The sequence below is a fragment of a genome, unplaced genomic scaffold (genome assembly GCF_019419815.1).
Source record: "Pyrus x bretschneideri cultivar Hongxiangsu unplaced genomic scaffold, Pyrus_bretschneideri_v1 Contig9, whole genome shotgun sequence".
Lineage (NCBI taxonomy): Eukaryota > Viridiplantae > Streptophyta > Magnoliopsida > Rosales > Rosaceae > Pyrus > Pyrus x bretschneideri.
In genome coordinates, this window is record NW_025999831.1 from 7,495,096 (window position 1) to 7,521,903 (window position 26,808).

Consider the following 26,808-nt stretch of genomic DNA (forward strand, 5'->3'; position numbering starts at 1 on the left):
CAGCCAAATTGGCCTTAGTCACAGGTATGAAAGTTACTCTTCTCATTTAGATCTTCATTTCTGTGAAGTTTGAGAACTTTTAGAAATAGTTGAATTTTTCTGGCGAGTTGGGACGACTGATCGCCACCTGCGACGACGCGTGCGGCGGCACGTGGGCTGAGATGTCTCTTGACCTTCCTAGGCTAAATTTGAATACCCTGATTTCATTGGTGAAGTCTGATTGATGAATTTCCGTCATTTGAACGTAGTTCCATTAAGGTCCATCGCTTGATTATTATAGCAATTGATGATCTGACCGTTGGATCGTCATCAAACTTTGGTACATTATAATATGTAATATTTGGGGATAGTAGAAACTTACAGATCGGGAATCCAATGTACGGATCTTCCCAAATAGGATATGTAAGTTAAGTGTTCTATTGATAAGAATTCTAAGTTGTGATTTGATAATTGTTCTAGGCATCGATCATTCGTGATGCCTTGATGTTTGTGCTAGGGAGTTGTAGCGCGGACTCCAGGTGAGTGGGCTTTTGGTTATATATATGTATATATATATATATACACACGTTTCCCAGAAACTGTTTTAAATGGAATTTCGTTTAAAATGCCATGTCATAATTGCTTTACATTTTAGCATATGCATTAGTATAGTTGTTCATAATGTTGCATGATACTGTGGAGGCCTAGGTAAGTTCAGGTAAGTACATATTGATGGTATGGTTGCATGGTAGTTGGTTATAAGTTGATGCACGTAGAGCTCATGATCCTGCACCCCGATGGTTATAAGTTGGTTATAAGTTGCCATGTCATAATTGATTTACATTTCACGTGATCGTTCACTTCCCGCACTGTACGCTCACCTTGGATCCAAGGCAAGTACCAGCCTGTCGTGCCTAGGTGACTTGCGATACTTAGCACAACCTTCACGTGATCATAGCACTTGAGCGTATCTATTTACACCCAGCATGTCGTACAAATCACATTAGGTGGTTCCGACTCGTGTGCAGGAATTGGTTGATGAGCTATAGGTTCAACCGTACAGGTCACGTTAGGTGACTCAGGCTGGCATATCGTTTTTTCATTGATTTATTTCACGTGGTTTACTTATTTCATTGCTGAGATACTTGACATGGCATATACTTGGTTTTCACTACTCTCGAACATGATTTCTATATACATATGTATTATTATTTTCTAGGAAATTATACAGGTTTTACGGCGAGGGGTTATAACGTTTTTAAAAGGTTTATGTTTAGGCCCACTCACCCTTGTTTTGCGCCCCTCTAGGTTTTAGGTGCTGAAAGTTCGTATCGACGATGATTTGTGGCAAATCTCAGTATAGGTGGCTACCTCTAAAGGGATGTTCCTTACCCGCACTATTGTACTTTACTTATGCTCTGATGTTGCGTGTGAAATGGGCTCGTTCCGGCTCACAGCGCACTCTTGTCTTTAGGCACTTTTATGTTTAAATTTATTCACATTTTCCATATCACCGTACTTTATGGCTTCTCCACCTTCCAAGTGTCAGCTAGCACAACTCGATTCGGAATCCTAGTGGACATTCCGGGTCGGGGTGTGTCATCATGATTGCCTTTACTGACATAAAATATTATTCCGATGGAAAAGGATCCTCGTTGGATCCTTTTCTTAGGGATCCTGTGATCGTGACCATTCATTGTACATCGTGCGGTCATAAATCATTCCAAAATTCAAAATTAAATATAAATAGTACCTAATGAAAACTAGCCGCACGATATACGATGAACGGTCACGATCACATAATCCTTAGGATCCCCAAAAAAAGGATCCGGCGACGATCATTTTCCTATTCCGACTTTCTGATACTTAGTTGGGACTCTTGGGATAGGAATTAAAAGAATGAAAAGCTATAGTCCTATGTACGACATGAATATCAATGTGATACACATGACAAGTATAGTTCCATGAAAAGCTTGTCCGATCGACTTGTTGATAAATAGCTTTACAGTTTAGTCGTATTTTATTTTAATGACTCATGTAAATGACGAGTTTGATATCAAATTATTATTTGTATCTCATTATGTGGTTTAGCTCAAATCTTCTTCCTCTTACTCAATTATAGCACATCAACTAATGGAGCCACTAGGGAAATTTTATAACTAGAGTTTTTGGTTATCTTACCAAACAAAACTATTATAAATAATGTCATGACTAATCAAAAATCATTACGCTTGGTTTTGCGCTAAGTCTTCTGTTAGGTCCACGCACTCCACATCTTTTCTTATAGTCTCTTTCAGATTCTTCATAGGTCTTTCTCTACTTCTTTTGTCTTGAGCCTTCTTCTCATAGTCGTTCTTCTAATCGGAGCACCTATAGGGCTTCGGTTCATGTGACCAAACCATATAACCTATTTTCTCTATCTTGTCTTTAATTGCGGCTATTCTTACTTAGATATCCTCGTTCTTAATCATATCGTTTCTCATTTGCCCACACATTCAATTAAACATTCTCATCTCTGCAACACTTATTTTTTGCGTGTTACTTGTTGACCACCCAACATTATGTGCTATACAACATGACTGGCCTTATTACCCTTCTATAAAATTTTCTCTTACTCACATAAATTATTATTCCCACTTGTTGATACTTAGTTAGGAGTCTTGGGATAGGAATGAAAAGAATGAAAAGCTATTATCCAATGTACGACAGGAATATCAATGTGATATACATGACATATATAGTTCCATGAAGAGCTTGTCCGATTGACTTGTTGATACAAAGTATTACAATTTAGTGATATTTTATCTTAGTTTGTACATAAGAGGTTTTAAATTTGATTTTTGTGGATGACGTGTTTGATATTAAATTATTATAAGTAATTTATTGCAAGGCTTCGCTCAAATCCTCTTCTTCTTACTCATAGTGTAACAATTCAACTGATGGAACTGCTAGGGAAATTATACCTATACTAAAACCCAAGCAAAAAAACACTGTTCATTAACAGTGCATTAGCGGAACTACCCTCCAGTTCCTTTATGTTCAGATTTTTTTATTTTTATTTTTCATTTTACCCTTTCGCTAATAGTGTAGCGGCATAAATGCCCTTCGATTTTTTTACCATTTTACCCTTTCATTCCACGCGTCTATCATCCGTTTTCCTTTTGCTTCGGCGTTGTTCCCCTTTTTTTCGGAACTCGGATCCCTAAAAACTGAACCTAAGAATTAAATGATTGGGCCATTAAAATTTGATCCAATCACTATAAACAGGGGTCCCTCTAAAGTTATAATAATTATAGCCGTTTGATCAAATTTCAACGATTTAGATCATTTGATCTTTAGACTCAAATTTTGGGGATTCGAAGAGGATCTGAGTTCCTTTTTTCCTCCTTCGCACAGTGGAATGACGTCCAGCCTGTCAACGCATCGATCGTCATCGAAGGGCTCTGCTTTGACTTCTTCTCGGCTTTTCCTGTGACTCTCTTCCACTTTGCGGTCTTCTCTCCTCTCCTATCATCTCTCACTCTTCCTCTGACTCTCCTTCTCTACTGAAAAAGCCCTAATGTTTCGTCTTCCCCTCTTCTATTTCTTCGTGTAATTACCACGTCAACTCAAATTTTGGCAGTATTTATCCCTAAATCTCCTGGGAGATTGTGATTTTATCCTTAAAACTGCTGCGAATTTTTGTGTTTCCATCAGTTCCGACGACAGTTGCCTTGAGGTTGGTCCCAAACGGTTTCTCATCAACTCATCTACCGAATCCACAGAACCAACTGCAGCTTCATTGACCGAATGAGCTGGTGCCTATACAGCCTGCTTGGAATTTTTCTTTATGGATCTGGTGAGTGGTTTCTTCAGGAAATCCTAAATATTTCTTGGATGATCTGGATGTATGTCCGTGTGGAAATATAAATGTTAAATTTGAAAGTATATTTGGTTGAAAGATTGGTTTGTATTGAATTGGAATGATATATTGATGTGTTGCTAAGAATACAAGATAAAGCCTCTCTTATAGTGAAGTCGACAAGGAGGTAAAAACGCAACAAGCAATCAGTTTTGCCTTCAATCACTCCACAATTTAAGGAGAGAAAGTAGCCGAAAGTGAAAGGAAAAATAAGGAAAAGAAAAGTGGTGATGAATATAGTTCTTGATAATAAATGTATATGGCTTCTTCTATATGTTGTTCTCTTAATGGACGTTAGTTTTTGTATATTTCAGAATTTCAATGTATACAGAAGGAACAACCCTTAGGAACTCATTCCAAAGCCTCCCCAGAAGAGGAAGTGGAGGGATTCATTGCATGTAAAATTTTGTAGAATTCTTTGTATAATTTGCAATTGGTTTTGGTTTTTTTGTATAATTTACCATCTGCCTTGCTCTGATCACAACTTGGCTTCCAGTTTTTCAGATAAAGTTCTCACTTTTTTCCTCAACAAAACAGCTAAGATTCCAAATTTATTCAACAATTTACTAATTTTATGTGTTTTTTTATATAGGCTTATTTTCTTATAACATTGGACCCAACTAGCATATATATTCACTTCGTGGATTGTTGTCCGCAAGAGAAACTTACAGATTACTTCATTTCATTGGGTATTTAATTTTACCTTCATCCTTGCAATTTGTATTATTTAGTGAAATGACACAGGCTTTCATTTTATGCAGAAACCTTCGCTCTAACCTGGAAATTTTCTATACGGCCGACTAATCAATGCCGACAGGTAAGGGTATAGTTGGTTGTAAACACTTCTTCAATATTCTTGGATATATCCTGACAACACTGAAAGTAATTATAAAAAAATTAACCTATATTTAGAAGATATGTTTACAAAATACATATTTACGTTCATATAATTTGTCATTACTTACCGATGATATATGTTTTTTTAAGAATTATGTGTGTTGTAAATAGTGATGAGTGTTTACGGTTTTGCTTATACATTTTAAGGTCTTGGAAAAATCTGTATGCTTACGTATTAAATTTATTAGAAGTTTTAATGAATAGTGGTTTCCTTGAGATTTAAGTTCGAAGTCATTGTTACTTTTGATTTTTGGAGTGTTTCTCCAATTGGGAATTGACTACTTTTTATTTGGTTCTCTTCTCGGTAAAAAAAATTTAGACGTTCTAGGTGATTATTCAACCAACTACTTCCCAGTATTACCCTTGATGCTGATTTATCTGAAGTATAATGATTGGACACAATTAGAGGTCAAAATTGACAAAATTGGTTGCTAAACATTTTGATCCTACTACAGCTTTGCTAAAGATTTTATTTAGTAGCAAATTTACAAAATGGTCTTTTCAAATTAATTAACCATCTCCTTACACATATATTAACAAACATCTACACGCACATGCATTTAGGTTGAAGCACAGTTAAGAAATCTTGAAACGAGGGAACTCAGTTATTTTACAGGATCAGCTTAACCTGTGATTATATACTAACATTTTTGACAAAACCCGGTTGAAATTTTTCAGTTTATTATTTTATTTTTTTTATTTAGCTTCGTTTTTATCAATTTGTTTTATTTAGTTGAAAAATTAGACCTTTATTTATTTGCTTAGTGTCACATCCCGACCTGGGTTCCCACCACGTCCTGGGTTCTCACCACCGTAGCACGATATTATCCGCTTTGAGTCCCTACCACACCATCACGGTTTTGTTTTTGGGAACTCACATGAGAACTTCCTAGTGGGTCACCCATCCTGGGATTGCTCTCGCGTGAACTCGCTTAACTTCGGAGTTTTGATGGAACCCGAAGCCAGTGAACTCTCAAAAGGTCTCGTGCTAGGTAGAGATGGAAATATACATATAAAGCTTACATGATCCACTCTCCTGGGTGATGTGGAATGTCATAATCCACTCCCTTTAGGGGCCCGATGTTCTCGTTGGCACACTTCCGGTCAAGGATTGGCTCTGATACCAAATTGTCACATCCCCGCCCGGGCCCTCATCACATTCTGAGTTCGACTCCACCGTATCATGATATTGTCCACTTTGGGCTCTGACCACGCCCTCACGGTTTTGTTTTTGGAAACCTTCCCAGTGAGTCACCCATTCTGGGAATGTTCTCGTCCGAACTCGCTTAACTTTGGAGTTCTAATGGAACCCAAAGCTAATGAGTTCCCAAAAGGCCTCGTGCTATATGGAGGTGAGTAGGTACATATAAGGCATAAAGGATCATTTCCCCTCTCCGTTGGTCGATGTGGGATGTCACACTTAGTCTAAGTTTTCTATTGAGGTTTAAATAAGATTGTTGACATTAGTTTTGTTACTTTGCAGCGGAGTTTATTTTCATTTTTAGTGAACAAATTCCAGTTTGCAACGCTTCATTTCCTTGAATTGCAGGTATTTGACTGTTGCGTATCTAAATTTTCCACTCCAATGATTAAAATGAAGCTTTTGTAAATTGGGAAGAAGCTATATATTGTTTCGATCAAATAAAACTATTCCTTCCTAGCCATATTGTTTTTGTGGCATAAAACTACTCCCACACGATCAAAGTATATAGTAGATACATAGGTAAAAGATACCTTGGAAATAAAGTATTGTACATAATATTAATAATTAATTAATTAATTAATTGATAAAGTTGGTGATGGTGTTTTAAGGCTATGCAAACTAAATTTGTTGTGGGTAGACTCGAGTTTGGGTAACAACCACAAATTTTTATTTACTTTTCAAGTTTTGCTCATTGCAGCTTCAAGTTTTAGGTATTTTAAGAATGACCTTTCCTGCTTTTTTACGATTTTGTATCATGTGGTATGAATTAATGCTCTCTTTTGTGTTCCAAATGATTTTACATTGCTTGGTAAAAGGAATTGTTAAACAATGTGGTCAAGTTTTTCAGATTGTTTTCAGATTGTAAAATTCAATCATACTTTTTTTTAAAGTGATGTGTTTTAGATACTGTGCTCTTCAACTAAGCTGTTGCAAAACTGTTGTATAAAACTTTTAGCTGTTGAAAGTGTTTTATCCATCCTAACAATTAGTCTACTAACTTATGCCTAATTTGTTAATCCCTTACCAAAATAAACAAATCATTTTAGTTAATATTTTTTCATAAAAATAGCCCAACGTTTCATAATCTTTCTTTTCGCTTGCAATGTGGAAAGGTTGTTCATTATCTCATGACCCTGGCTTTTGTTGTTGCCATAAGTGATACACATTTCAATTCACTTTCTGTGAGTAATGTCACGATCGTTGTTCATATTTCACGCTAAATTGTTAATAAGAATTCATTATACTAGAACCTGCAACTCAATTTAACCGCTCAAATTTGTTTCTAAATTGTTTAAACTATTGTTCTCATGTTTTGGATCTTTACAACACTACACTTCTTTCTTTTTTATGAATGTGTTTTGTTCTTGGTTCTAAAATGTAGTCTGCAAACGAGAATCCACGTGTCACTAATCTACCACAACTCAAAAGTTCAAAATCAAGAAGAGTTGATCAAAGAGGCGGTGGCAAGTACTTTACAAAAGGCTCTTGGTTTTCATTCAATGATCAAGGCATATGACAACCATTGTCTATTAGAGAAGTCAAATGTTTCAGCTCCCTGGTTTGGTGAGGGAAAGCTCAGTTTAAATTTAGGCGATTGTGTTTTCAAATGTTGCATGCTCTTGCATATGTATCAAAATAATAATGATTTTTTGTCTCTTGTAAATTTGTAGTTATTGTAGAAGAAACTGCAATGGTGAAGAGGAACAAACATGAAACCAGTGCTATTCTACCAAAAGACCTTATTCTCACAACATTGCGTACGATTGCTTCCTAATATTTTTTTTTTATGTATATAGTCCAAATTTGTTCTAAATGATATTAATCTTCCATGACAATTTTTTATACAATTCAAACATAATCTTTCATACAATTTGTAATCCCGCAACAACACGTTGGGTACTATTTTCAAGTTTTATAACTAACTTTATGTGGTAGAAGGTCGTGCCTATAGCATTTTTGTTTGGATCAAACACATTATAATTAAAGTAAGAAAACTACTACCCCTGGTAATGATCCCTTGCTGACATAAAATATTATTCCGACTTGCTGTAATTGGGAGTCTTGGGATAGGAATTAAAAGACTGAAAAGCTATTGTCTTATGTACGACAGGAATATCAATGTGACACGCATGACAAGTACAGTTCCATGTAGAGCTTGTCCGATCGACTTGTTGATAAATACCATTACAATTTAATGATATATTACTTTATTTATATGTGAAAGGTTTTATGTTAGACTTTTATGGATGACAGGTTCGATATCTAATTATTATGAATAGTTCATTGCATGGCTTTGCTCAAATTTGGAGATCTTTTGATGATAGCCTCATATATAATATATCAAATTTTTATTTAAGGGCTGCTGTGGCCAATTGAAATATAGATGCTAAATCTTCTTCATTTTCAATAGATGTGTCAAATATCTATTTTAGTAATATATTGGGCCCCATAGTTACAGTAACTATTAAAAAATAATTAAAATTGATTTTAGTTTTTATTCAATTGATTATCAATGGGTATTAAAAAATAAAACTAAAGTCGTTTGACTTCATCTTTGTTTGCTGTAAAAAAAAGATAGTTAGAAAGCAAAGAGTCAAATGACTTGGCAACCACGTCAATTATGACATCTCCCTTGGCGACAACCTTGATGTCTTTTAATCATAATTAACGTATTTAACATCATTTGACATCTTTTTTGAAGATGGTCTAATATCATTCTCGAAGATCTTGTTTGGAGGCTTTCTCCTTTACCCATACGCTTCCTTGTATAGTGTTCCATGATGCCCTAGGTCTTCAGCCATTCTCGTCAAAATATCTTCTGTTTGTGGCTACAATTACAAGCTCTCACATTTACTAGATTTTTCACCATACAATAATTATTCTCAAAGCTTTAAGTCTACAAACCAATAGTAGGCTGTCCGATAACATGTCAAAGTAATGTCGCTTTATAGAATCCATGTGAATTATCAGATTATGCCCAAACAAAAATGCAGCAAAACCAATGTTGTTGTTGCAGTTTCATTGTTTCCCTTTCTAAAGTATCACTATTAAATTTTATTATTATATTTTGTTCAATGTTATAAAAAGTTTCATAACAGCAAACAAAAAAATGGCACATGAACCACATAGTCAAATTGATTCCACCAAATATTTGATTGGAAATTTAAATGAGTGCCAAAATGTTAATTAAACTGTTGAGAAATGATGCATAGTCATGATTGTTTTTTGTCATTATAGTCAAGCTCATTTGCATGGTTGTTTTTCAGAGCATCTCCGATGGAAGATATAAAATGTCTTTTTTTAAACAATTGATATTATCTACACTAAGGGAGGGAATGAGCTTATCCTTACAATGAAAAGATATAAAATGCCTTAAAATGGACATTTTACAATTTTTGAAATAAAACTCTCCAGTAACAAAATGTAAATTATTCATCTTTAACCAAATGTAAATTAAAACCTTTATATACTTTTTTTTCTTTCTACCCGACCTTTTATTAACAGTAGTGTAGAGAAGCACATAAATGCAGAAAGAAAATAAGATATTAACAGTAGTGCAGAGAAGCACAGAAATGCAGAAAGAGAATAAGAGAGAGAGAGAGAGGGAGAGAAAGTAATTGATTACATTAATACTGAATTAATTTTTACAACTATGAGAATACAGTTTATATAGCCATCATGACTGACTTGCAGCCTAAGCTATTTAACTAACTAATTTTGGTAACAACTCTAACAACCTTTTGGATATTGTCAACATCCCCCCTCAATCTCAACTGGGATTGCCCAGTTTGAGATTGAAGCAGACCATCCAGCAATCAACTTCATACAATCACAGAAATCAAGAAACACAACCTTCTTCGGCAATCGGCCTTCAATGAAGAAAGGGAACAAGAACTGCACTCTGGCAATTGACCTTAATGGAGTTGCACACAATAACAACACACAAAACTTTTCAAGAACGTTACTCCGGCTATCGGCCTTTAAGGAGTAAGACACAATATCTAAGATAGAACTTTTCACTTCGGCTATGGGCCTTATGGAGGAAACAAAATGCATTACTCTTGCAATCGGCCTTTTTCGAACAAACTGGCATACAAGAAACGCCATCGAAGAAGCAAATTTTCTCAGGGAAGAACTTTCTTGCGCTATCTGCTTGGAGATTTGCTTTGAACCAAGTACTACTCCTTGTGGGCACAAATTCTATAAGAAGCACTTGCGAGCCATAAAAATCTCGAACATGCATCCAAATATCTCTGGGGCCTTTTATCGAACTGTAGACATCGAAATTTCAGTAAAACAAATGTTCACCAATGCATTAAAGTTTTGACGTGTCAAGGCATACATGGCATACGCCACGTGTTGTACAAATTGTACACATGGCGTGTGACTCAACAAAATAGGAAGAAATACCCTTGAAGGATTAAACAAGTTTTTCTTCTCATTTTGGGCAATGACAAGGCAAGTACATTTCAATCCATTGAGGATCAAAACAAGTTTTTCTTCTCATGTTGGGCAATGACAAGGCAAGCACACTTCAATCCATTACGGATCAAAGCAAGTTTTTCTCATTTGGGCAATGACAAAGCATACACATTTCAAGTTGAAAATGGTGTTAAGTGGGAAATTAGGCCATAAGTTACACCACTTCAAGTTTAAAATGGTATTAAGTGGGAAATTAGGCCATAAGTTACACCACTTCAATTTCAATATTGCATTAAGTGGGAAAATTAGGCAATGGTGCTTGGAAAGGAAAAAAAATATTTTTGTGGTGGTGATTCATTCTCAAAGCCTATAAATAGGCTTCTCCATCAAGGTATCAAGCATCAAGGAATTCACAAATACATTTCTCTACTCCAAAATTAGAAGAGGAATTCCCCAAATCCTTGAAGCTTTGAAACTCCAAAGCTTCCAACCATCCAAATTCCCAAGAATTCCGAAGGATCAAGAAAGCTCTCTTCGTTCTTCGTTAAACCATTATTCAAGATCAAGCCCCAACGGCCCTTGAAGAAAGCGTTCATCATTCATCATCCGTTCATCCTAAGCTCAAGCCCCAACGGCCCTTTGGATCAACAACCTCAACAAATCCACACATCCAATGGTTCTTCAAGATTAAGCCCAAAAGCCCTTGAAGATCCGCCCATCCATCAACCTTCAAGATCAAGCCCAAAAGCCCTTGAAGAAATCCACACAACCATTCTTCAAGATTAAGCCCAAAAGCCCTTGAAGATCCGCTCATCCATCAACCTTCAAGATCAAGCCCAAAAGCCCTTGAAGAAATCCACACAACCATTATTCAAGATCAAGCCCTAACAGCCCTTGAAGAAAGCGTTCATCATTCATCATCCGTTCATCCTAAGCTCAAGCCCCAACGGCCCTTTGGATCAACAACCTCAACAAATCCACACATCTAATCGTTCTTCAAGATTAAGCCCAAAAGCCCTTGAAGATCCGCTCATCCATCAACCTTCAAGATCAAGCCCAAAAGCCCTTGAAGAAATCCACACAACCATTCTTCAAGATTAAGCCCAAAAGCCCTTGAAGATCCACTCATCCATCAACCTTCAAGATCAAGCCCAAAAGCCCTTGAAGAAATCCACACAACCATTATTCAAGATCAAGCCCCAACGGCCTTTGAAGAAAGTGTTCATCATTCATCATCCATTCATCCTAAGCTCAAGCCCCAACGGCCCTTTGGATCAACAACCTCAACAAATCCACACATCCAATCGTTCTTCAAGATTAAGCCCAAAAGCCCTTGAAGATCCGCTCATCCATCAACCTTCAAGATCAAGCCCAAAAGCCCTTGAAGAAATCCACACAACCATTATTCAAGATCAAGCCCCGACGGCCCTTGAAGAAAGTGTTCATCCGTTCATCAACTGTTCATCCTTAGATCAAGCCCTGACGGCCCTTTGGATCAATAACTCATCCACAAACCTACACCCTACGAAGATAGAATCAGAGGACCAAATTTGAGAGAGATCGTAACCCCAAAATCATTAAACACAAAATATTATTTTGTACACGTTATTCTTGTTTCTTGTTTCAAGGAACTTTCGTGTTCACACGAACACCTCACGTTCATGTTTTCCACTCCTTTTTTTTTTGAGGCAGCAACAGGTGATGAAGGAGCAGAACGTGACGGTCTGGGGAGCACAGACTCGATATCCTCCGGCGCAGACTCAGCCGCAGCCCCACCTAAACCACCAAACTAGAGCGAGAAACAACACTACCAACATTCTCAATGCTCGGCCTCTAGGTTTGTCACCATCTGCATGGCCGCCTCTGTAACAAGCTTAGCAGCAGCAACAGTACAACAAAACCCCGAAGGAGCATAAGATACAATATCACAGAAAACCCAATTAACTGACAATCTTTTAGACAACAAAAAATCCCGGCAATCGGCCTTAGGGAAATACAATCAACAATTTCATAGCAACTGCGAAATTGCAATTGGCCTTAAAGATTCTCAAATATGGCATTCGGCCTTGAAGTCTTAACAAATCTGAAGTATACGGCTATCGGCCTTGACACTTCCAAAATTCCCAAGAAAATTCTCACTGAGACATTATCACAAACAGTTAATATGCTGGAAAGAAAACTAGTAATCTAAGACAAAACCTGAGAACTTGAATCTTGAAACCCATAACACAATTTTTACTCTTGCTTTCTTCAACTCTCTACGATCTCAATCTTCAAATCCCTAAATCTCTAAATCCCTAAATCGATCATTAGCCCATAGACTCTGCGATTAGATCTTGCCGACAAAAAAATCAGAGAAGAAAGATGAAGATCATGGCTTTGCTGGTCCTCAAGTGCAATCTGGACGAATCCTACCCGATCATCAGAAAACGCACTCGAACATCCAAGCTTGTACGAAAACTCATTCACCCATAGCGGAAGAGGATCACCAAAGATCAATCCACGGCTCTGATACCATATTAACAGTAGTGCAGAGAAGCACAGAAATGCAGAAAGAGAATAAGAGAGAGAGAGAGGGAGAGAAAGTAATTGATTACATTGATACTGAATTAATTTTTACAATTATGAGAATACATTTTATATAGCTATCATGACTAACTTGCAGCTTAAGCTATTTAACTAACTAATTTTGGTAACAACTCTAACAACCTTTGGGATATTGTCAACACCTTTTACCCACACCCTCACCACTAGGCTATCCCTAGTGGCTTAGACCTATATATACATTTTTTTTACATCTTTTGGTGATAGATTTCAGTAATTAATTAGAGCAAATTTAATGGGATTGCTCCTTTGAGAGTTAGGGATGGGTTAAAAAAACTGAAAATCGAAAAAACGGGACCGAACATCGATTCAAAACTGAAAAACCGAAAACAAAAAAAAAAACAGAATCGAAAAAGGAAAAATTGAAACCAACTGAACTTTATTGGTTCAGTTTTGGTTTTGGAGGTTTGGAAACCGAACCAAACCTAACCAAATCCCTTTACACTTTATGAATGTATGCCCATGATGTTTCTTTTGTGAAACTTTATTGCCAAGTTTGAAACTAAGCCTAGGGCATTTTTAAGAAGCATACTTGGTTCAATTAGAGAGGATATTCCATTGGTTATAGAAGAAAGTTTTGGAAGGCTTTGGAACTTGGAAGAGCTTTTCCATTTGTTTGCTTTTGCAATGGATACGATGATCATTTTTCTTTGCAATTGAGGTTGTTGATAGAATATAATTGGTTTATATGATCTTGTATATGTACAACTACCTTCCGACTTTCCCCATTTTCTTATTACTAGTATATCAATGCAAGCCTCTTTTCTACATTCCATATTAAAAAAAGATCAAGTTTTATAAAATAAAAAATAACCGAAACCGAACAAAAAAAAAACGAAAAAAACCAAACCAAACTGAACCGAATGAAACTGAACCCACCCATAATTAGAGTATACATGCCATGTATGTAAAGGGATTCCTATTTTTTTTATTTTTTAAAATTGGGGATTAATTGTGGGGCCACTCCACATCGAACTTCAACTATCCAAACCGTCTATTTTGTAAGTCTCAATTTATAGATCATTGAGGTTTGGCATGATATGAGTCCGACAACTAATTTCCATTTAAAAAATAAATTGGGATCCCTTTCCTTAAATGATTCGTTAGACAATCTCCAAAGGAGATGTCAAATTTTGAATATAAAATTTAAATTTTGACAGCTTATGTGGCACTTTGACATCTTTTAAAGTTTTGTTGTCACATCCCCGCCCGGGGCGGATCACTTCCCGGGCCCGCTCCACCACCGTAGCACAATATTGTCCGCTTTGGGCTTACCATTCCCTCACGGTTTTTGTTTTTGGGAACTCACGAGCAACTTCCTAGTGGGTCAACCATCCTGGGAATGCTCTCACGCGCTACTCGCTTAACTTCGGAGTTCCCATGGAACCCGAAGCCAGTGAGCTCCCAAAAGGCCTCGTGCTAGGTAGGGATGAGAATATACATTTAAGGATCACTCCCCTGGGCGATGTTGAATGTTACATTTGTTCAAATTAAATTATTATTTTATTATTTTATAAAATAAGTTATTAAACTAATTAAAATTTAATAAAGGACATTTAAAGTTTAATCAGTAATCTGTTCACCTTCCTTGATTGAAAAGAAGAAAAAAGTAGGATAATTGCAATGGTTAACTCAACATTAATTATAATAAAATATTAAACTAATTAAAAATTAATAAAATACATTTAATAATTAATAAAAAAACATTTGAAGTTGCTATCAAATTTGATACCAACCTCTTTTGTTGCCAATCCATGTCATCGCCACATAGGATTTAACACTTCGGTTGAAGAATATTAGTGTGGTTTTTTTTTACTGTTATAGCTGATGTGTACATTTCAGCATCTCCTTTGGAGATGCTCTTAGAATATAATTGTTTATCTCAAACTTTAGTCTTTTGAGGATTGTTTGGCTGCGAGTATTGCCACGACGACGCCCACTCGTTAACATACTCAATTAAGCAATAAGCACATTTATTTAAAAAGTAACCACATTTGACAACAAGAACAAAGAGAACATAACATATTCAGAAATTTAAGTGCCAATCCAATCGATCCAACAATCCAAAATCTGATACTGTGAATGGTAAGTATTTAAGCAACAAAGTAGACAAAAAAGACAAAAAGACAAACATAATATTGTGAAAGGACAAGCTCTCTATGTTATGTGAGAAAGTAGAGATAGGAAAAGCTTAATACTACTACTCCACTTTTTTTTTTTTTTTTTTTTGGGAAAACTAGAGATGTATTAACTAGGGCAAAAGAAGCCAAAGAGAACAACGAAAGCCTAACAAGAGGCAAACAAGCAAAAAACAAACTGGAGGAGCAAAGGGTAAGAAGACCGGACACTCGAAACAACCTCAAAGCGTCCCCCCTTGCACCACTAACACTAACTTAAGGCGGACATGGTAAGCCATCCTTATTTAGCACATGCACTAGTGAAGATGGGGGCCTAGCAACCCAAGACACGTCACACATCTCCACACAACTATGCGATGCCAAATGGTCCACCGCTAAATTGCCTGATCTTGGAATCCAAGGCCAGCAACAGTCCTGAAAGGCTTCCCCAAACTTCAAACACCTCGCTAAAATGGGAAAAGCCTCCCATATGCCATTAGAGAGAGATCCCCGCAGACATGAAATAGATTGTTGAGAATCAGATTCAAGAACAACATGAGTTTGACCCAATTCATGACCCAACTCATAACCATACTGCACAGCCACTGCTTCAACAACGGCTACACAAGACTCACGGAGGCTTTTTCTGGTAGCGGCAAGGAAATTACCAAAAGAATCCCGAATCACAACTCCTACATAACCACCCCCCATGCCTGCATCCCAACTAGCATTAACATTATTTTTATAAAAGGGAAAAGGTGGTGGCAGCCAGTTAACTTGCCCATCACTTTGAGAATGCATGTGCACATTGTGGACCGAGGAACACGGCATGGCAGTAAGGAAACCAGCTCCACTCGTGGAAATATTGGAAAGCACCTGGAACGGGTTAATAGGTTTGCGTTGGAAGAGGATCCTACACCTAGCTTTCCAAATATGCCAACAGGAAAATGCAATGTAAGACATAACCCGCTGTAAATCCTCATTTGAGTGAGCATGCGCTTGAAAGAGAGCAACAAGCCAACCGCCCCACGAAGTATTAGCGTTCCTGTCAACCCGATAAGTTAAAGCTCCCCCAAACCAAATAGCCGCAACCCAGGGACATAGAAGAAAGAGGTGCTCAACGGACTCATCATGGATATGACATAAAGGGCATGTTGGTGAAGCTGATGAGTACCGATGATAAAGAGCAACCATCATGGGTAGGGCACCATGCAAAGTCTTCCACATGAAACATCGAAGTTTAAGGGGAGTATGGAGCCTCCACACCCACTTCCATAAAACCGCTGGAATAGTGACAGCCGAGAAGGAGGCATGATGAAACAACTAAGCTATCATTTAACCATTGATCCCCCATTCTATTGCAGAGTGGACTCTTAATGATATTCATGGCAGAAAATGCTCTTTCCACTGAAACAATTGCAACCGGTAAAACCAAAGTCAATTCAATAAGTAAATACACATATTGAAATACTCAATGCAACCATTTTTCCACAATTTTCTTAGCAAGATCACTAATGCTTTGCAATTGAGAAAAGTCACTTTTCGAATGCATAAAGTAAATATAAATATCAAGTTGATTTTCAAGTGCCGACAAGTCTTGCTTCGTAAAATCTTAAGGGTACAATTGAGCAAGGCGAATTAGCTTTTCTTTGTCAAAAGCTACAAAAGAACCATTTGGACTCAAACTAGCCAAACATATGAGCAATTCGGTACTTGTCTCATTGAAGCGATCATTTAACTCTGTAAGTTAGGAATCAATGGCAACAAAAAAAAAGCTCAACTTTGTAACGATGACGGTTGGTCTTTTTGTGGGTATTACGGCGCGACCTCCCTTGAGCTACATATGCCTCATTCATGTTAATAACCTCAATATGATGTTGGACACAAAATTACAATACTTTGTCAACCAAAAGATCAAGCCCCTCATCATTCCTCATGTAGTAGTTGTTCTTTACATGTGTTGACTAAATCTCTTGATCATTCTTTTGTAATGCTTGTGATAAATCATTCATGATTCCCAATATAGATTTCATCAAAAATAGGAGAAACACTAACTCAAAAGATTGTATGTCTCTCAATAACCTATCTGCTACAGCCACACTATCATTGGTATTATCATCAACAATCATTTCAAGCACATTGACCACTGACGAGTACATAGAAATCAAACTAATCAAAGTACCATAATATGAATTCCATCTTATAGCTCCGACATGTTTGAGACTAGTTTCTTGATTTAAGCCTTGCCCTGTCAGAAGAGAATTATTTTCAAGAGCGTTCGTAAGTTCTTTTTGTTGCATCTCTCTAAGTGCATCATGATGCTTACATGAAGCTCCAATATTATTTACCACATTATTAGCCAATAGACTCATTGAAATTAATGAACACATCAATATACTCTTTTAGTGTGTTTGAAGTGGTGTCGGGAACATCTTGAACTCCTCCAAACCTTTCAATGACTTTCCCATTTTTGTCGACATAACGCAAAACCACCACCATTTGCTCCTTTATAGAAACATCACGTGCCTCATTAGCCAATAGAGAAAAGAAACTAGCATTCTTCATATCACTTATGATACTTTTAATGGTTTCAATAAAATATGAATGAACAAGATCTTTTTGAATTGTAGGAGCTATTAGCTTGAGATTTCCCGGAGCTTTATCTAACACGTCCTTTATTTTTTCATCCTGATTTACAAGGAATTGCAAGAGCTCCAAATAGTTACCTTTGTTGTTTGAAGTGTCACTTTCATCATGACCACAAAATGAAAGACCTTGTCGCAACAAAAACTTAGTACAATTAATTGATGCATTCAAGCAAGTATGGTAAGCCATATGAGCTTTTTCTGACTGTTTGACCACAATTGTTTCAATATGTGTCTTTTGATTCATTAGATTACCAACATCTTCAACAGCTTTATTGTGAAAACTACCAACCATTCCTACATTTTTTCAAAACATGCTCTTGCGTGCTTCCAATTTTGAAAGCCTACCTTAGCAAAGATGTCACTGCCAGATTGTTCAGAATTAACTTTGAATATGTAGCAATAAAAGCAAAATGCAGCATCTTTAGATATACTATATTCTAACCAATGAAATTCTTTTAACCAATTACCAACGAACTGTTGCTTTTTATTCGAATGCAAGGTGAATGGAAAATCATGATCTTTTAGCTCTAAAAGGCTCCATTAATATATATGCTCTTTGGAACTCATCTCGAATATTTGAAGGATAGTCCGTCGTTGGAATTCTCTTTCCAGGGTCTCTCTCAAGATTATCCAAATCAACTTTTAACTCATTTTGTTGTGGAGTGGAATTACGCCCAATTGGATCAGAATTATTTGGAATTGGAGCGGAGCTATTCGAAATAGGATTGGAACTATCCAAGTTTAAAGGTGAACTATTTGGAATGTGATTGTCCGAACTAATCAATGATGATTTTCACTTGTAATATCGTTCCTTCCTTCTAATTTCTACACATATCAATTAATAAAAAAATCTATATCAATTGATGAAACTAAAAAATATGTATGAACTAACATTGTAACACAATTAAAAAAAAAAAAAAAAAAACCTATAACACAATCCAAGTAATAATAGAATCCTAACGAATCAACAATAAATATGTATGAACTAACACTAAAATAGATGTGAAAAATCCTAAGAAATTAACAATAAATAAGGTTGATGCTGTTCAACAATCCTTAGAAAAAAATCCTAAAATAGATATGAAAAACTCTAAGCATCAACTGTAGTCTATTCAGCCCCTTTGTTTTTAACTAGTGTTGTTTTAAAAAATAAAAATAAAAATCCTAACAAATCTGTATCAACTAACTAAATTCGAAAACTTACAGAAATTTTAAAGTTGATGCTGATGGGTGATGGCCTTCGTCTGGCTTGGGAAGCGTGAGGAACAGTCGAACAGAAGGCATACAATTGCTGATGGGTGAAGGCCTTCGGCTGGCTTGGGAAGCGTGAGAGGCAGACATTTAGGTATATAAAAATTGGTAGTGTGAACGATTGAAAGCAATCTGACTAATGAATGGGCTTTTATTAAATATTAAATATATAAATTGGTAGTGTGGGTGCTCTATTACGTGAGTTTTTAAAATTTTTTTTGATGACTTGGCTTAAAATAACGTCTTTTGACCAAGCCATTTAAAAAAGAAAAAAAAAATTTAGCTTTCTTCTTCCTCCTCCCATTTTGCATAGCCTGCAGCAGCCATGGCTGTTGTTCTTCTCCACCATTGCCCAGATTTGGGTGGTCCTTGAAGGTCCTCACAACCATTTATCCAAGCTTCTAGGTGGTCCTAGGACCACCTTGGTCCCTTATTAGATCCACCCCTGCTTCTGACCATGGTCTCCACCTTCATTCCAAGCTTGCTTAAACGCCTCAATCACATGATCACTCAAGAGCTCAACACCCTTTCCTTTGGCCGTCTGATATGCAGACCATGACCTTATGTATGTAAAAAAGCCATCTAAATCCATCAACTGCTCTCTCACGAACTCAAACGGTCTTGTGTTCTCTTCTCTGTCCACCGGCTCAAATGGAAAATCGATACTCTTAAACTTGTCGTCTACCAATTTACGTGCTGGATCCCAGTAACGATCAGTATCAACGGTGTAAAAACGATCAAAGAGTGTCTACAATGCTGTTAACTCTAGGCATTATATGGTACCATGCTGCAAGGACACCATTAGGTTTCTTCAGTACATGTTTCACTTGTTGGTAGAAATTGGGGAGGTCAAACCAATGGAGGGCTTGAGCAATGATCACCAGATGAACATTTGAATTTGGTGTCAACTTTTGTTCAACCTCGGCTATTGACATGACAGGAGGCGGGGTGTGCTCGTAGCGAATATTGGGCAGCTTGGGTGCAATTTAGTTTAACATGTTACTTATTGTGGTTCGAGATTCATGAAAGAACGAGAAATACTTATAGCAGTCTAGAAATATTTTGAACATGAAAATTTTATGACTAGAAAGTACTCTCTCGATCAATAGTGTCAAGATTTTAGAGAGATGGTCAAGCGGCTCATTACTAATCATAGTAAGCATATTGTAGATTTTTAGTTTCAAAGTGTATTTCTATTTCATGAAGAGTTCTAAATGTACATGGCAATATATGCAGGCAAAGAAAATAAATGGTTACAGGCAACCATCATTACATGAAACCCTAGAGACCAGGTAAACCTCGGACACATACTTTTCCTTAATTTAAGATGATTTACACCAAATACAAGACTAAGAAGTAATCCCTTGAATCAAGGAAAAAGAGAAAGCTGGCGTTGAAATTATGCAGCGATGATTACTTGGAGGGACATGGATCCCCTCCAGATCCATTGGTCCTAATCCACCAAACCCCGTGATTTGGGCTATTAAAATTTGATCTAACGACTACAAACAAGGGCTCACTTTAAAAGTTATAATAACTTTAGCCGTTAGATCAAATTTCAATGGTCCGAATCACGAGATTTAGTGGATTAGGACACATGGATCTGAAGAGGATCCATGTTCTACTTGAAGACTTGTGATATGAGATGACATGTAAGGGTTTAGTGACTGGTTCCAACACATATCAACTATTGTCAATACATGTTATATATATTTGATTTTTTCAATTCTCTAATGTGAGATATTCTTCAACAAACACAAAATATAGGGTACACACCCCTTCTTACATTCCCTACACTCCTGTCAATTTTTGGTCGTCAAATCGAATGAATTGAAGAGGATCAAATGACATAAAGTAACAGATGACGTGTGGAAAATAAAAAAAATGATGTGTGGATAGCACTAACTAGAATATGTAGTGAAGGAGGTGACTCAGATAGCAAACCTAGGCAAAAACACAGTACTGAACAAAAAGGTTTCAAATGACCTAAGCTTAAATTTGTGCTACAATTGATCTATGTTTAAACCGCAAGAAGTGAAAGGAAGATGATGGAAAGAAGAGAAACTTGCGGATCAGGCAGCCTGGCCACTGCCGGTGCCGACGGCCCATGCGAGGTCGTGACAAGGGTCTTGGAGGAAATGCATTCAAACAACTCTTTTGGGTAGCATGGCCGAGTCTCGGCATATTGCTTTGATTGTTTTATGAACAGCTTCGACATTTGTGATTGTATTTCACAAAGTCGATCGTATCAAGTTTTAGACAAGAACAGTAATATTGGTTTGTAATTCTATTGGGTTCGATGCTACCAATTTAAACTGGTTTTCGGTTTAGACTTTGTGATTGTATTTTGACCGAGAAGAAGAGTTCTAAACGAATCTCTCTGCTGCGTACATATGCGAAAGAAACTGAAGGAAGTGAAAGAAAGAGAAATGCGAAACGGCTGATCGTGAGTGGTTAATAAAAGTAGGCCATCATTACGAGCAGATGAGTTGGAACAATTCAACTTGGCAAATTCCGTCCAGCAACAAGAACGAAGACTGGTTGTCTTTGTTAAACTTTCGAACACAGTAGCTTTCAACTTCAAAATCTAATATGTTCAGGCCTTACGGGAAGGCTTTGATATATACACCACAACAACTTTACAGATTAAACTGTAAGTGACAGCATACACACACATGCCGCAGCACCATCTATACACCTTTGCACATTAAACTACGAGGTAACAGCACACACACATGCAGTAGCACCATCTGCTGTCTTCTGACAGCACACATGGGAAAATGCTTTAACAGTAACCAAGCACGCATGGGAAGACTTCTGACAGCACACATGAGAAGTCTGAAGGTGTTACACTTTAACGGTAACCACATGGGAAGGACTTCGTCTAACAGCACCACCCCACACCTCCTCCCCACCCCAGCCAACCCCACCCCCCCCCCCCCCCCCCCCCCCCCCCCCCCCCCCCCCCCCGGGGGAAGCTAACAGGTTGTGGAATACTGGAAGCTTGGACACCAGCAACTTGAAACGCGACGAAGAGAACCCTTTTGTAAACAAGTCAGCAAGCTGATCTTGAGACCAAATGTAATTGACTAATAATTCAGCACGAACTACGTGCGTCCAAATTAGAAAGCCAAAAAGTGTGGTTTCTTTGATCATTGTCACCCCAAATCAATGCCCAGTAAAGCAGGCAATCCTTTACGCATGCACACTGCACGATTGTCCAATAAATGTCTTTGCAGGCATCTTCATCCAGTAAAGACCCAAAGAACTTGGTCACACAAGATACAGATGTATAATCCCTAAAACCCAAGTTGATGTAGGCATATTGTCAAACTAACCAGGAGTGTATGTTCCAAAAAGAGCTCATCCATTCCACAAACCGTGACCAGCATAAGCAAATTTAATCAAACGTTATGCCAAATATATTATACACCAGTAAAACCGAATTCTGCTTCAGATGAGGACCAAAAATTTCTCTAATGCCTAAAACGAATTCAATTTAGAAGTGAAAAATGCAATCCAAAGGAACATACGAAGAGTGTTAAGGATATTTATGTAAATACAATAGTTAGTTAATACTTAGAGATATAGTTCAATATTTGTTAATTTGTTGAGATGTGTAGTTAGTTAGTTGGAGAGTGGTTGACAGTGACATGTGTAAATGAGTTGTATATATACAACTATCTTGTAATTTTATCAATTGAAATGGAAAGTTATTCTTTTCCAAACATGGTATCACTCGCCTCTATCTAGCGACTCAATCCTCTTTCCTTCGTTGCTACGCTTTCTGCGACTCTTCCTTGCTAAGCTTACATCTCTCTAAAGCTTCTTGCATCTGAAACCCTAATTTCTTCTGTAATCTTCCATGGCGACCTTGGCTTCTCCCTCTTCTGACTCTAGTTCTCACATTCATCCTCCTTTGATCATCGATTCCAGCTCTAATTTCTCTAGCGCCTCTCACGCTACTTCCATCACGATCCAGAATATTGGATCTCTGGTGCTGATCAAACTGACTGATGTGAGAATTATACGCACACAAATTAACCCTCTTGTTGTCAAATTGTAGTAAGGATGCAAGTAGGGATCGTTCTAGACCGGGGATTAGGAGGGCTTGCTAAAACCTCTAAATTGACTCAAAAACATAAAAACAAAGTTAAAAACGTTCACAAAGACTCAAAGGACTCAAAACAGGTTCAAAAGACTCAAAACTGCCTAAAAACACTAACTAGGCAGTTTCTGACCTTAAACACAAATTTGGACGAATTTAAGATTAAAGGTTGATTCAAAACACTTTAAAACACAAATTAAGACACTTTAACACTAAACTAGACTCAAAGAATGCAAAACTAAAAGTTAAAACACTTAAACAAACCTAAAACCCAAAACAACAACTAGAAGACTCAAAACTGCCTAAAAACCACTTTCTGGGCAGTTTTGAGCACCTACACTAATTTGGACGAAATTGGATGAAAACTTGAATCAAAATACTTAGAAACACAAATCAAAACACTTTCTAACTAATCTAAGACTTCAAATTAAAGGGGGATTTGTTTTGGAGGAAAATTGAAATAACGAAACAAGTTAATAAACTAGACAGAATGTAAATATGAAATTGATGAAATGGAATGAATGGATGCTAGCCAAGGGGTTCATCTCCACACATGTTACACTTGCATAATAAAAAGATTTCCAATTGCATTTCAATAAATTATGAAACTCATCACCCCGGGTTAATTAGGTCCGCTTAAATTAACCTTCAAATCTTCCTAACGTTATTGAATTGGATGATTGCATACGACAACCCAAAACATTTCCCACAAGTCCCCTACATGATTGCATAATAGAGATACAAGCAAGAATCATTACACTCTATGAAAATTATAAGTGTTGACGAGGCATTCGTTACTATGATTGCATGAAACTTATGCCAAGAATTCGTTTAACGCGATTGTTTATAAGCAACCTCCACTACTTGTGAATATAAGTTCGTAACTATTAGGTGAAACTCACTTATATTCTAGCGTCATATTCATGCATGAAAATTAAGCGTGCACTCTCAATAAACATACATAAATAAGTTATCAATCAAACAGTTAAACAAATTGAATCCACGACTTATGAAATGCAATTAGAAGTAATCAAATCAAAACGCAAGCATAAACATATATTTCGAATCCCCCCTAGCCAAGGGGGGGTTTAGTTCCTCATGATACAAAACAAAGAGAATCAAAGAAACACCTAAACATTCCAACAACTCAAACTTGAATTGTATGAACGTTTAGGCCCTCTTCTCTTCCATTCCTCATTCGTACAAAACAAAGAGTATTGAAATTAAACATTGAAATCAAAGAAACACCTAAACATTCCAACAACTCAAACTTGAATTGTATGAACGTTTAGGCCCTCTTATCTTTCTCTTCTTTGTAGCACAAGGTCTAATGGATAGTTTGATGGTGTGAATGGTTTGGGGAGTGGTGAAAATGGAAGGAGGAGGCCACGGCAATGGGATGATTTCTGGTGTAGTGTTTGGATTATTAGGGAGAGAGCATGGCACAAGGGAATGGTTGGTGTTTGTGACTGAAATATGTATGGAAGAATGAATGAATTGAATGAATGCAATGCATGGTTTTATAGGGAGAGAAGGGATGGGAGAACATGTGAATGGCAGCTAGGAATGATTAAAGAAGGGAATGCATGTGTAATGACAACTAGATTGGTTGGTGGAAATCTGAAAATGGATGGGAGAGGGAACATGACAGCTAGGTAAAGTGAATGTGGTTGCATGTTTGAATGATTAAATGATGCATGTGGGTTGGAAATGCATGTGCAATGATTCTTTGGTGCTGAAAATGCATGTGTAAGCATGTGTTGGCTGAATTAAAGAATGTGAGGGAATGATGAAAGGGGAAACATGACAGCTAGGTTGAATTATGAAGAGTGAATGCATGTGGCTGATTTATGTGAATGATTATGGGTGATTATGATAAGTGATAAGTGGTGATGATAAGTGTATGATATGTGATTATGATAAGTGATAAGTGGTGATGATAAGTAATGATTTATGATAAGTGATAAGTGGTGATGATAAGTGTATGATATGTGATTATGATAAGTGATAAGTGGTGATGATAAGTAATGATTTATGATAAGTGATAAGTGGTGATGATAAGTAATGATATGTGATTATGATAAGTGATAAGTGGTGATGATAAGTAATGATATGTGGGAGTGTGGCTGAAATGAAGGAGTGGAATGTTGGAATGTTATGCACGGCTAAGGATATACGAAAGGTTTAAATGTCCTAAAACTAAAGGGAACAAGGTTCCAACACTTTGGTCTTCAATTAGGTCTTCAATTTCGTCCAGCACTTTGGCTCCAAGCATAGGCTATCCATCCTTAGCCCAAAAGTGCTCCAAAAGTCTCCAAAATGCATCTTTTTGCTCCTTTAGCCCTTTGGACCTACAAACACACGAAAATAGCTTAAAGTACTAAAATAACTAAAGAAACATAACGTAAATGCACGAGAACAAGTCATTTAAGTCGCATGAATATGCTCCTATCACTGACCACGATGAAATACTTGACCTGGCGTGCCTTATTCACCCCCATTTTCCGTCGGTACAATCTTACAGGCATCATTGATGGCTCGGTTCCTCCACCGCCTTAATTTCTCATTGATGCAACTGGATCTCGCGCTCTAAATCCAACATATGTTACCTGGTTTGAGAATGATCAGAATCTTCTCATCTGGATCAATTCTACACTCTCTGATTCACTAATTCCCTACACTGTTGGAGTCACATCTTCCCGAGAACTGTGGGCAAAATTGGAATCAAGGCTTGCGACTGCTTCTCAATCGCATATTCATGAACTCAGATCTCGTCTTCGAAGTGACTAAGGGAGATTACTCAGCTGCACGATTCCTTCAACAAATTGAAGAGATTGATAATGCTCTTGCCAGTGTCGGAGCTCCGATTGCAAACTCTGAGCTAATTTCTATCATTCTTCATGGACTTCCACTTGAATACGACTCCTTTGTTGACAATTCAATTTCGCCTTAGTTCCATAAAAATGGATGAACTCCATGGCCTTCTTCTTAGTAAGGAGATTCAATTGACGAGTCGGAAGAAAACAACTTCGTCTTCGCCATTTCAGGCCTTCAATTCCTCTACTGGTCGTCTTCCTATGGCTCATTCTCAAGCTCTTATGGCGGTTCAAGATTTCAATTCTCAAGGTCGTGGTCCCGATCGCACCAATTTTCCAACTCGAGGTTTAGTCCACAATCTTCGAAATTTTCAAGGCCGTGGCAATTTTTGGACCTAACAATTTTCGACAGAATTCCAATCGCCAAGGCTATCAAAGATATAATCACGGCAGTCGCTCCAATTTCTTCTCCTCTGGCAAAAAGATTCCCTGTCAAATTTGTCTACAATTTGTTCATGAAGCACTTGTCCTCAGCAAATAAATCCGAATTTTTCTGGTCATTCCTCTCCTTCTGCTATGGTTGCCAGTACAGCTTCCTCTTCTCCAACTTAGCTTGTGGACTCTGGCGCCAGAACTCACATGACAAATTCGTATAACAATCTCTAGAATCCAGAACCTTATAAAGGCCTTGAGCAAGTTTTTATTGGCGATGGCAAAGGTTTGCCAATTCTTCACTCTGGATCTTCTCAATTACCTACTTTTCATTACAATTTTTAGCTTCGCAGTGTGTTACATGTTCTTGCATTGAAACACAATTTTCTTTCTACAAATCAATTTCTCATTAATAATTGGTGTTCTATG

At 37.2% G+C, this 26,808-nt stretch overlaps 2 protein-coding genes and 1 pseudogene across 14 annotated transcripts; 1 reads left to right on the forward strand and 2 right to left on the reverse strand.

Annotated features, from left to right (window-relative positions):
- The first annotated feature begins 3,317 nt into the window (after window positions 1-3,317).
- On the forward strand, window positions 3,318-7,851 carry LOC125473502. Of its 13 annotated transcripts, none has more exons than XR_007255373.1 (6): window positions 3,318-3,817; window positions 4,195-4,278; window positions 4,377-4,697; window positions 6,261-6,326; window positions 7,363-7,544; window positions 7,652-7,851. XR_007255373.1 is itself a non-coding variant. In XM_048576385.1 (6 exons), the coding sequence occupies exons 1-5, from the start codon at window positions 3,809-3,811 to the stop codon at window positions 7,495-7,497; spliced, it is 363 nt and encodes a 120-aa protein (XP_048432342.1). In that variant the 5' UTR covers window positions 3,324-3,808; the 3' UTR covers window positions 7,498-7,544; window positions 7,652-7,851. The 13 variants fall into 13 exon arrangements, 2 of the variants coding, with proteins under 2 accessions (XP_048432342.1, XP_048432344.1); XM_048576385.1 differs by lacking the exon at window positions 4,195-4,278 and having other exon boundaries at window positions 3,324-3,817; window positions 4,473-4,569; window positions 4,642-4,697; XR_007255372.1 differs by lacking the exon at window positions 6,261-6,326 and having other exon boundaries at window positions 3,329-3,817; window positions 4,377-4,569; window positions 4,642-4,697.
- A 7,549-nt stretch (window positions 7,852-15,400) lies between these two features.
- LOC125473525 lies at window positions 15,401-16,318 on the reverse strand. The gene has a single exon (XM_048576435.1). The coding sequence runs from the start codon at window positions 16,316-16,318 to the stop codon at window positions 15,401-15,403; it is 918 nt and encodes a 305-aa protein (XP_048432392.1).
- Window positions 16,319-18,128: 1,810 nt separating this feature from the next.
- LOC125473616 lies at window positions 18,129-21,241 on the reverse strand (annotated as a pseudogene).
- Between the last annotated feature and the right edge of the window lie 5,567 nt (window positions 21,242-26,808).

Coding starts and splice junctions, on each gene's coding strand:
- LOC125473502 (XM_048576385.1), top strand. Junction 4,570..4,641: donor AGATTACTTCATTTCATTGG/GTATTTAATTTT, acceptor CATTTTATGCAG/AAACCTTCGCTCTAACCTGG. Junction 4,698..6,260: donor CGACTAATCAATGCCGACAG/GTAAGGGTATAG, acceptor GTTACTTTGCAG/CGGAGTTTATTTTCATTTTT.
- LOC125473525 (XM_048576435.1), bottom strand. CDS start 16,318: ATGGTTGCTCTTTATCATCGGTACTCATCAGCTTCACCAACATGCCCT.